The sequence below is a fragment of the Lonchura striata genome, chromosome 1A, assembly GCF_050655825.1.
Source record: "Lonchura striata isolate lonStrDom1 chromosome 1A, ASM5065582v1, whole genome shotgun sequence".
Lineage (NCBI taxonomy): Eukaryota > Metazoa > Chordata > Aves > Passeriformes > Estrildidae > Lonchura > Lonchura striata.
The window spans coordinates 29,421,181-29,433,711 of record NC_140741.1 but is presented as its reverse complement, the minus strand read 5'-3'; the positions used below and the strand labels follow the sequence as shown (position 1 = coordinate 29,433,711).

Sequence of the window (12,531 nt, the reverse complement as noted above, 5' to 3'; positions counted from 1 at the left end):
CTCTGAAACATGAATATAATAATTGTACTGAACTATGCAGCTGGTTAACATCTTTGTTACTTAAAAGATTAATATTTGAAAAATAAGGCTGACATTAGTTAATATCACACACAATTGATTTAGAAAATAGAAATATCTGCTCGCTTTGTCATATAGCTGCTAAGGGATTTGTTGAAGAACACAGAAACACAGAGTAAGAATTCTGTCATACTAATATATAGTATAATGAACTGAGCTATCAAATACACTACATCTGTTGTTAAAGATTTTTCTCTGTATGAAAGAAGGGTTAGAAGTTAATGAATTGCAGTATGTCACACATTAAAACCATCACAAATCTGCACTTTCAATGCTTACATTTGAACTTTTTAATTCAATGCATCATCTAAAACTGCAACACATCTCCTGACTATCAGAAAAGCAAACTATTCAAATAACAACTTAATTTGAAACTAACTGTAGAAAAAAACCTGATGAAATGAAATTTTTCAAATGGCATGAACATTTATATGCAAAAAAATACAGACTATTCAGGACTATATCCCTTTTTGGTTTTTTTTTAAATAAAAAGTAAATGTGAACGTATTACAAACTGACACTTGTGTGTAATGAGTCAAAATATATCTCTAAACTGTTCTGGTAAAAGACATAAGTTCTTAAGACATTGTCTCTTCAAGCATCTACTTTCAAGAAAAACTAGCTGGCCATCACTTCAAAACAATTATCTGTGCTCTTCTTACACCTCACACATTTTCTCTAGAAAGAGCCACTGCAGCTTTTACAGTGAAGTACCTAATTCCCTTTTAGATGCTCTCAACTGGTGTGCTAGGGAAGAAGGCACTTGTTACTATCTCCCAAGGCCTTGATTTTCAGATTTGTTAAATTCCTGAGAAATAACTGACTTCATAAAAGCCATGTGCCTTGGAATTACACTTAGGTGAGGATAAAAATGAAGTTACTAAATCTCAACACTCTGTAAAAAGATTACAGTTAGAAATATTTATAAAGTATTAAGATATTTTAAAAATAATTAAATGTTATTCTACTTATAATAATATCCAAAGCTGAACATCCTTGTCCTGTTTCTTATAAGCAAGGTTTCAGTTTTCCACTTTTCATGCTGCAACCCCAAATAAAATTTCTACCAATGTAGTATGCTGGCCCTGTGGAACTAGTCTCCTGCAGCAGGGATTTTGAAAACTTCCTATTTTGACCAACCTATTTCAGTGGAAAAAAAAATAAATAAAAAAAAGCCCTAGACAGATTTCCCAAGATAAGTCATGGCTGCAGTGATTAGGTATTCAAGGACTACTGTTCTTCCTCAAGTGCTTTGGAGACCAGGGTTTAGTGTCACTGACTGCTGTGATTTATCTGATAATATTAGAGTAGATCATATCACAGAATAACTTCTGAGCTTCAGTAGCAAATACATATATTTAAGCTACTTGTAATTCAAAATCATTGTACTGTAGTGAGTAATTTTACTATGTGCCACTGTTCCAAATACCTTGTGAAGAAAGGAGGACTTCTGGAAGAGAGCTAGATGAAGGGAGGGCAACAGAAATGGGTAGATTTCAAATTCAGATATTACAAAATTTACCTGTATTACTGGTAGTATATTAAATATTATTTTTAACATGCCAGGCAAGAGTAATGTGTTATTCCTATAGACTCTTGGCTCAGAAACTCAAGCAAAACAAAATAAAATAGGTGAATTTAGGAGTGAAAACACACACATTCCTAGCTACATAAGATATAAATCAAGAGTGGGGTTGGTTTGTTCGGGTTCTTTTTTAAAAACTATTTTCATTCATTTGCAAATTTGAAACCAAACTTTGGGGAGAACAATGAATAACTTCGGAAAATAGGCCTACAGTATAATCAAGAGAAAATGGAAAACCATACAGCAAGAGATAAGTAAGGGTCGCGTTACAAGTTTTATTTCCTTTTTCATGCTTATTAAGCCATTTTTAATGTACCATATAAACTGGTCAGAATCTTCCAGTAGCTTTCCAGGCAGAGGGCAAGTTCTCCTCTTAGTACTAGACAAGTATCAGTAGTAAAATAAGGATGACCTACAGACTATCTGTTATATTTCAGTTCAATATTAAAATTTTGCAATAGTAATTTCTGTGGGACAAAACCTGTACTTCTAAGACTGAATGTTAAAACATCTTTGCACCGTTCTGTTTAATTTACAATACACTCACAAGTGGAGAAAATCAAGATATTCATGACAATCAAAATATGCAGAAGCTTTTGACGAAGTTGAGTAGGGTTGATAACAGAGCAGTTAAACTATTACCACTCACATCAGTCTCTGTTCATTAAGCTCTGCATGCAAAAATGAACTCAGCAATGTTATTATTGCAAATTGGCTCTCCTGAACATAAATGATTCAAGAGTGTTGAATCCCAGCTGTCTGCTACCAGTACCCAGAGATTAAGAAGTGATCTCACATTAGGTTGCCAGCTATGACTTTCGAAGTCTAAAACAGCAGAGCTTCCAGTTTCTTGAAACACATTACAATGTATTGAACATCTTCCAAAAGTGCTCCCAGCAGGGAATAAAATCACAGCAGTGTTAGTAGTCAGGCTCTTTACAGTTAGAAAGATTTCCATGTTCACAGTTTGTAATTCTTTACCAGTTTTGGAACATCCACAGAAAAGACCCTCTTAGCTTCCATACACAGAAGAATGAGGGCATAAAATCATCTAATCATAGAGCTTAGAGAGAAGGAGCGCAAACATTCCTCTATTCAAAAAACGAATCCTTTCAGAAACATATTTTTTTTTAACTGAAAAAACATTTTCTTTTACCGCAGGAGCAATGGAAACTAATTTTTTAGCACAGTACATACCAAGAAGCTAAATTAAATTAGATTTATTATTTACACCTCATATTATATGAAGTAAGCACTCCTATATTTTCAGGAAAAGTAAATTTTAAAAATTTAAATCATAAACTATGTAAAGATCACAAAAGACTACTGAAATATCTATTACTGTGGTTGAGTGTAAAAAGACAGTATGAAATTACATTTCTGATATCTGACATGTTTCTACAGTAAATAATTTCTAGGAAAGATATTAATATAAACTTTTTAAACTAAAGCCCATTACTTATATAGGCAGCAGACAAAAATTTGTCTTCTTAGCATCTTGTTATTCAGCATTTATCTCAATTCTAATACGACATAAAATTGTGCATGCATTCATTTTGGCAAACAAGTCAATAAGACTTACTTCCTATATAGAAAATAATAATTAAATAATAATTATTTAAAATATTATATAAATAAGAATAAAGCACAGTCACTAATCCTGAAGATTTATGGCTCAAGTGTAAAGCAAGAGACAATAAATTCAGAGAAAAGTAAAAAGAAGCAACACAAAACTCATCAATGTGACTCTAAGTGCTATTAACAGTCTCAAGCCAACCTGTCAAATCTATTCTGGGCATAGCAAAAAACCAGAACTTAGCATGACTTAGACAAAAGCAGCTGAATATCTGCATCAAATGCTCCATTTAGGTAAGGTGGCAAAGTGGGAGATAGCACTGCTGCTTTCTTGGAGTGAGGTGGGTGATGAAGCTGTCATCACGGGCTGATAGACTGCAGCCAGCATCTCACTGCTGAGTCCCAGATGCCATGTAAGGTGTCAGTATTAGTCCATTAAAGGCCTCAAAAGAGAAAGTGTCTAAGTTTTCCTTGGTGCTCTAAAAAAGAGGGAGCTCAGGGAGATGCAGAGCAAGAAAGCAAGAAAAAATGATGGACTGAAAAATTATCTTTACAGCTTCTCTGCAGTCTGGGTGAATATAATTGGAGCAAAAATGTATTTGTCAATGACAAAGAAAAGGACAATGCAGTAATAAAGATGTGAGTTGGTGACAGCATGGGTGAAAATGTCTTTTCGACAGAAAAGTCAGTATCTTAAAATCATAAGAAAAGATCTGCAAGACAAATTCCTTACCACAACATACTGAATATATTTTTGTAGCTCAGCTATGTCAACAAAATGGTAACTTCCTCAAAGTACAAATCTAACAGATAAGCCAGTATGAATTCAACTGTTACTAACTTAATTATAATTACCATTAGTTTGTATTTATTTCAACAGTTGAATCTAATCCCTGAAGTCTTGTTTCTGTAAAAATCTTTAAGATATCTTGTACATTCCAACAGTAAATTCGGTAGCCATATTTTCTATTAATAGTTCAATTCCAAATATGTTCAAAATCATACATGAATATTTTATCACTTAACAGCATCAGCTATACACACCTTTCAAGAATTCAGGAGAATTTTGGATTTATGGCTGTAGTTAGGAAAATTAGTAACAGCAAGTCAAAGTCTAAGACATGCTGATGAGTAGAAAGGTTTTCATTACTAGCATGTTTAATTACTTAAGCTTAGATATGTAAGCTAAATGAATTGCACATTTTGCATTCAAAAAGCATAGTTTATCACATTTAAAAAAAAGTATTTTATTTATATTAAGCTTACTGCTTTTTTCTTTTTTTTTTTTTTTTTTTGCATGACACTAGTATGGAACCAGTAGATTAACACAGAATATTCATATCATCAGCAGAAATGTCGGAAACCAAGAATGACCTGTTTGAGTCTATAAAATATCACACTGGTTACAAGAGAAAATCTAAGGCAGGATTAAAATTTCTGCCATTTACTGCCTAGCCATTATGTTCCCTGCTCCCCTACATGTGAAGTATAAACTGCTAATCTGAACTGAATAGAGTAACAGAGTTATCCAAACTTCCTCTCTGTATCTGTGTTTGTGGGGCACCCTATCTAGATAAAGAGAGCTCTCTAGAAGCAAGAACCAAGAGAGAATAATAAGCTGTAATGAAAACTACAAAAACCCTCACTCTTTTCCATAGTATTAATCTTTGTATTATACATGAGCATGAAATATTTAAAACATCTCCCTGAAAACATGTCAGTTTAATTTCACTGCTATCAAAAAGTGACTCTGGGGAATTTAAAAATTGCTGAATGTAATAATTTTTGTCCTCATTACATAGCATTGCATCACACAGCTCGTTGCATTAAACAGCAAATTTGAAAATGGTATTATAGCTTACTAGAAAGATTAATGAATAAGTAGGACAAAATATAAGCAGATTTAAACTCCTAGGAAAATAAAACCATCTGATATTGTTTACTTAACTGAATAAATGGCAGTGAGAGCAATTCTTGTTCAAATGATTCAAAAGAGGACAACTATAATCATGACTTGATTATCACCTTACAAAAAAAATTATTTCACTATGTTATTTGAAATATGAAAAATATGGCAGAGCATCAACACAGTTTTATATGCATGTCTTCCAAGTCTACATATACACCTATTTAGGTACATATAATATATACACAAGAACATTTGAACATTTGGAGGCCTGAGCTGAAACATTTATTTCTTCCACCCTTCCCTTATCAAAACTTACTTCTCTTCATTTCTTAATATTGAATTCTACAGCCATATACCAAATATCAAACAATTTTCAGATTGTATCACTCTATAGTTTGAGTCAAGCCTGACTTCTTTCATTTCAAAATTTATTTCTCTGCTACATGACAATACACAAAAAAAGTCCCCAAAACCAGATATTGTGTGTCTGTAATAAGGAAATAATGAGGGATGAACATTTGGTATCTATGTAAATTAATCTGTTTATATCAAAAAGAATAAAAATCATACTTTTACTAATTGCTTGGTTTCAGACATACTTTAAATAATGGAAATAAGTATCTTAAGAGCAAAGATTATTTTCTATTGTCATCCTGTCTGTAGTACTGATAATATACTTCATCAAATAATAAGAATAAAAGTATTGCATAACCAATTCCTTTAAAATTGGTCTTTCATTCAAAATCTGTTCAGTGCCTCTTCTGGCACAGTGCCACATCTGAGGTTCTTGGGAAATTATTCCAACTTAAAATTCCTGTGAGGTCTATAATACTACTGAAAAAGGTCAAAGAGACATGTAAAAGAAGAGAAGGAGTTTTCATAGCTAGCAGAAAAGAACCAGGCCCTCTGACTGACAGGAGAGACTTCCCTTATTCCTGTCATATGCAGAAAAACAGATGCAACACACGCTATGTGCAAGAGAAATGACTGAATGCATGTGATTCTTGGTACAGTTTATGGAAGAAAAAACTTCTGTACAAATTGTACTATAGCTGTGACTTCTCAATAATGTGAATTCAATGCAATCAGAGTTCTCCAAACAGCATATACTGAACTCCCCAATTTTCCAATGTAGTTTAAGTGCTTATTACTTTGAAGACTAGGCACTGATCTACAGCTATTATTAACAAAGCAGAAGAATAATGGATATTATTCTTGCCTGTGGAACAGAAGTATCATTTAGAGAATTGATAACACTTTAGTTCAGCCATTTTAAAAGGTCATGTTACACAATAAAGAAGGCCAAGGCTTTTAGTGATAACATATGATGGTGATAAAACTAGCATGGATCTACAGATCCTCAAAATTACCAATTGCATTTCTAGGTTGTAAGCAATCCAAAGCAGTATGATAAATGCATTCCAGTGTATTTCTGATTTCTGTACTTTATATTCTAGTTCACACAGCCTATAAAGAAATTAAACCATACAGGAATACCTTAATTATTAAATAAGTAAACAAATCTGAATGTGTGTAAGGAGAACAAAACCAGTCTTCATAGTACTATAGCATGGTATTATTTATCTGAAGTATAGTTGTAATCGATTTGGTAGAGAGAGGAAAATTACGCTCTTTGGTGTGGGAAATTAACATGAAAAAATTAATGGGGAGGATTAACAGTGACCAATTGTAATCAAGAGGTATGGATACCAACATTAGAGATGATTTTGACAAAGTACCATAAATTGAGAAAATCTGACAGTGTTAGCAGGTAGTAGAAATTAAAGCTGTTATGTTGTGCCCTTAGGGATTTATTCATTTCAAAGACAGGCAACAACAGCTCTGAATAAATCCTTTCATGAAGATAAAATAGATTGAAGTGATACACAAATTTGCACAATGGTTCATTTGTAGAGGGCCATGGAGTTCAGTCAGCTGGAGAGAAAATAAGCTGGTAATGGGCCATTTCCCTGGGTAGGCAATGGTGGGGGCTTTGCAGCACAGGCTATTCACATTCGGCCTTCAAACGAGACTTTAAAGCCTTTTAGGCATTCAATGTGTATCATAGGGTAAAATTCAATATAAGTACTTCTATGAAAGTGAACTGTCACCAGTTCACAAAAATAATTGGACTTCTATGGATGTACGCAAATCAACTGCCTATCTACCATATTCAAATCTTCTTACAAACAACTTCCTGATATGTCTTTTGCTGGAAAAATCTAATGGTTTGAAACACAGGGGGCTGAAGTCCTTTAACTTCCTAATGAAAAACAGGCTCTTTATTTTAAAAGACTGTTTGCCCAGCTGCTTTGAAAGAATGAACATGACCTTGTTAGAGAATGTTATATTATACAGATGAGAAATTACAAATAAATTCTTCAGTGATACATTTAAGATTTAAAAAATGTATCTTTTAAGAAATCTCTGCAAAATACCAAGGTAACAGCATCCCCAGATATCATCTTCTCAAAGTCTGCCTCAGTTAAAACAGCTTTTTTTTCCAGAGTGGACAAAGAAAACACATCTCCTACTGTTTATATTCCATCACTTCATGTCTAACAGTTTTGGAGCAACTCTTAACTAACAGCAAGATATTGTCAGTCTTGATGCTCCTATTTTGTCTTAAATTCATCCCCAAGTAATGTTAGGAAGGTAAATCTAAGAAATGCCACACTGTGCTTGAAAAATATCTTCTTCACTTACTTGAAAATCTTTCTCCTCCAGGATCTCTTTCCTCCACCTGACAAGGAAGGCAGCACAGACGTACAAGTGGAAGTGAGAAAAACCCTCTGGTTCAGACTAGAAAAAATAAAAAGAGATCATCATTTCAATACACAAATAATAATACTTTTGATCACCATATGCCCCAAGTGTATTTTTATGACATTTACTTCTAACTACAAATGTCAGCCACATCTGTCTCTCTTTGTAACAAACATGCTTGCATTTAATCTATGCCAAACCTATTCATTTCTATTATCTCTAACAGGGACAGAGGTGAGGCAGCTTCCATTTCTCATATTTAAATTCATTCTTTACTGGTGTGTTTTCCATTTCTGGTGTTATCCATTAGCTTGTATCTGGCATGAAGTACTGTACGGTCCAGCTCAACACTGTGGTGTGAACATATGTTTCATCTCCGTTATTAAGTCAACTGTTCTACTAGCAGTAGCATTTAAACTATAAATTTTGATATAGGAAATTATTAAGCATTGTAAAAATAAAAATAACTTGTATTATATTGAACAGAATTAGATGTTTTCACTATAGGAAGAAAACTTACTCATACGATGAAACATTTACAGGTTAGTTTTGTATTCAGATCTGAAGCTTTCTGTTCTGGTTCAAATTAGCAGATTCCATCCCTTTATAAAACTCCCACTAGAAATTTGTATTTTATAATTTCACATAAGAGTTGAGAAAATATTCTGATGAAATCTTTAAAAGACATCACTAAGTTTTTTCGTATTATCAAATTAATCTCAGATTTTATTTTCTATAACACTAAGACCTGAAAAAATAATTATGATATTAAATAATCAATGTTATGACTGTGAACTAATGCTATGTAAAAGCTCATTAAAATAAAATTTTAAAATAATAATTATAAAATTAAACTACATAATCTGGCAAATGGAGGTATACTTAAATGCTGATATCTATATAATTTACAAGATGTAATTATAGTGCTTGAAAAATATAGCAAGTTTTCTCATATTCTTTCTGGTCATTTCAAAACTGAAGTTTACTCTTTAGAAAAATTCAGTGCTCTGCTCAAGAATAGTGAACTGAAACAATTTCTTACATAAAGCATAACATAAAATATCTATTTTATTGTTATTTAACCTAGAACAACATGGTATTTAAAATTTGTGCAATAAATAAACTTCCCAGCTACAACAAGTCACAAAGGAAAAATATTCTACTACTACTCTTCCATGTCCTCGATCCTTGACTGATAAAAAAGCAGAGTGTGCTACAAGAGGTTTGTGAAACACCATTTTTACAGCTACAGAAACTACAGACCACCTGATCCACCAAATAAGTATAGTTCTAGAAAAGAGACAATACCAATTATTTGGAGGGAAGCTTTTAAGTTTAAAAGTGCACTTGGAACTGAAAACAAGAATAAGCTAATTATGGAAATACTTTTAAGGATTTGTAGAAAAATTATCTGGATGCATATAAAAACTTGTACTTTGTCTTGTGATTTTTCTGGATTTTTTTTCACCAATAAAAGTTTCTTCAAAATGAAGCTCTTTTAAATGAAACAAAATAGGTTTAAAAATGCAATTCATTAGAGAAAAAAATGCATATCCCCTACAGATTTAAAAATTCATCATGCTTCAGAGATAAGTCTAGGTACAAAGTATTTTCAATGGATAGTTTTAGACAGTTTTAGAAATTGAGTAAAACAGCTAATGCATAATTGCCTTTTCTAACACCTGATACCTATTATACTTTTCCATTTGCAGTTTTTGAAGTTACAAACAGTTTGATCTCTAAATGTACAGAAATGCAGACTACCAGCTAAAAGCTATCTAAAATCAAGTATAAACAATAACCTTGATTTAAATATTTCAGAAAAAAATCTCAAGGCAGATGTACAACCTTCCAGAAGACTTATTCTGAACATATTACAGACGACTCAGAGCACATTATCTAAGACCCATCTGTCATTATCAATAAAAATCATTTAAATTGTTAACATCACAAATATCTCATTGCCCTGCAAATGCTGGATCTTCTCTGCAGCTGAAATGAAAGGCATTCTTTGGACTGCACTCCCCAAACTTCTTGAATTAGACAACTATCAAAAGAATACAAATTTTGTGGTATGACTAGACTAATTATTGTCTTGTCAATGATTAGTCTAAGCAGCCTTCCACCCTGGATACTTCAACATTTAGGGAGTGCTAATACCTCGTGCTATTATATTTGTATTTTTATACAAGTTTTATGGTATATTTGTATTTATAGAGATATAACAAGATTATTGTTTAAGTACTCTGAATAATTATAGCTATGAAATTTTGTCAGAGTTAGGTATTAAACCACATTTCACACTCAAGTTATAGCTCAGACACAAGGACTTCCACTCAATAATTACACATGAATAAAGCAACCTTAAGCAACTCCATTTCTACCACATTACAAAGAGCAGATAGTTTAGGCGAAAAGAGATTTAAATAATTTTTGCCAAAATATCCAAGCAATCTATGGCAGAAAAAGAGAAAGAAGCCAACATACGAACATCATGAAAAGTGAAATATGTTGGCTGCTCCTCCAACTTTTGCATTTTTGATCAGCCAGGAGCCTTGACTTCCTAGGCTCAGACTCAATTCACTGTCAAAACAGGCTCAAGAGTTCCAGTCAGAGAAGAAATACAGCAAGAACACACCAGAGAGGTCCATGACAGTAACAAGCCTCTCTCCAGGAATTACCAACAACAGACGATTGAGTATAGGAGTGCAAGATATAGCAGGACCTCCCCAGAATACTCCCAAATTTCAAAGGTTTTGCATTCAGAGATATCCTAAGAGAAGCTGCAGAATATGTCCGTTTAATAGGAATTAATAGATTTGTCTTAATTTCCTAAAACCTTTTGCAACTGTAAACTTTTTGGTAAATCACCAAGTCCTGGAACAAAGAATTCCAAAACATGAGTGCATGCCATATAGTATGCCTGGTTTAAACCGGTTCATTTCATTCACAGTAGTTCAGATATTTGCAGTGAAAGAGTACGAATCACTTCCTGTTCACTTTCTGCAGTCCATTCATATTTCCTTCTCTTTTGCAGACTATTCCATTGTTCCTCATGTACCAGTTCCACCCCATTGCTCACCCTTCTTAACCATCCTTTCTGTAGTTTTCTCATTTTAAAATAGGGCCTGAACTGTGTATAGCATGTAAGTTGCAGAAAGAATATAACTCCCATAGTGCTCATAATGAAATTTTATTCTTCCTACCTTCTCCAGTAATTCCAAATTGTTGTTTTTTTTTTTTACTTTTCTATTTTTGACTGCTACTGTGCTTGTATTTATAAAATGAAAATTCAATTATAAAATGAAAATTAATATAAAATGAAATTTCAATTATTCCAAAAGTGTTAGAAATTTTAATCATTATGCATATTAATTTTTTTACAGTTATATGCAAAAAATACCTACTAACAACACTTCTGCTGCATTTGCACATTTTGGATTGTCTTGTATCATTCTTTTTGCTTGGCTATGTCTATTCCCAAGAGTAAGTGAGCAAGAGCACTTGTCTAAGCTGAATCCATTCTCACCATAAATGCAGCAACAAAGCTGTATCTTTTATGCTTTAAAAAAAAAAAAAACAAACATAACATATAGGTAAGGCCTACAAGCAGCTGTTTCTAATGTGAACATCCATCAATTAACATGAAAATTTATGGGCAGGTTTGATTTTTGCATAAAAGAAAATCTGATGCAAACACATTTCATAGTGTTTCAAAATCTTTAATGGAAAGTAACATTTCCAGGTCATAACATCAATCTAGAAATATGTGTCACAGCCAAAAAACTATGCAAATATCTCAACCCTTAGAGTTCATTAAATCCTTTATAGAAGAGCTGTTTTTAAATAAAGTTACAAGAACTGTGTTCACATTCCCTATTTCTGCTAGGCATGTTGAAAAAAATTACTTATCATAAAAATCTTCCATTAGATTTGGCATATTTATGCTGAAAACAAGGTGGAGGATAAGTTTTCACAACAATTTAGTCATTGGCCTCTCTGATCTAATCACCAACAACATGGCAACTATTCCTAAAATATGACTTGTAACATAAAGCTCTGCTGTGAAATCCCAGCCACAAAGAACACAGACCACTGCTGGATTTTTTTTGGATCAATACCTTGCCCTATTGGAATGTTCCATATGGCATGCAAAATTAATGTTAAGACTATGAATCAATGTCAAATATAAACACACGTTAATGATAATTACTATTTACTCTATTTATGCACTCTTGAACTAGTAATTTAGTTTTATTAAGCATCTTTCATATAAATTTCCACATGACCTTGTATTTTCAGAATGGAGTTTAAAGTACTGCCCTCCTCACTTGCTAACATGCTCAATTCAGATAGATTAGAAAAGTAACTAACAAAGTGTGTATTTGACTTTTTTGTCCTAGCTTTTCCAGAATAAACTGTGGTGGAAAGCAAAAATCAATGTTTCTCATTTGGTTCTTCTAAAGAATTCACCATGATGTTTTTAAAGAGTTCAGTCATGACTAGGATGTCAAGTGGACTCTCACTCAATGAAATGCTTTCAAATCCAACACGGAACTGTCATCTTTTACAGCTATTTTTCCTCCTCATGTGTGGTGGTTTATTACCTTTGCACACA

The 12,531-nt window shown here is 32.8% G+C and overlaps 1 protein-coding gene across 3 annotated transcripts in view; it reads right to left on the bottom strand.

Moving 5' to 3' along the window:
- Positions 1-12,531, bottom strand: part of TBC1D22A (TBC1 domain family member 22A) — a 160,632-nt gene that overhangs the window by 46,904 nt on the left and 101,197 nt on the right. For all 3 annotated transcript variants that reach the window (XM_085570413.1, XM_021524818.4, XM_021524817.3), the window contains exon 12: positions 7,854-7,949. In XM_085570413.1, the coding sequence (XP_085426539.1) occupies positions 7,854-7,949 (96 nt within the window). The remainder of the gene's footprint in view (positions 1-7,853; positions 7,950-12,531) is intronic.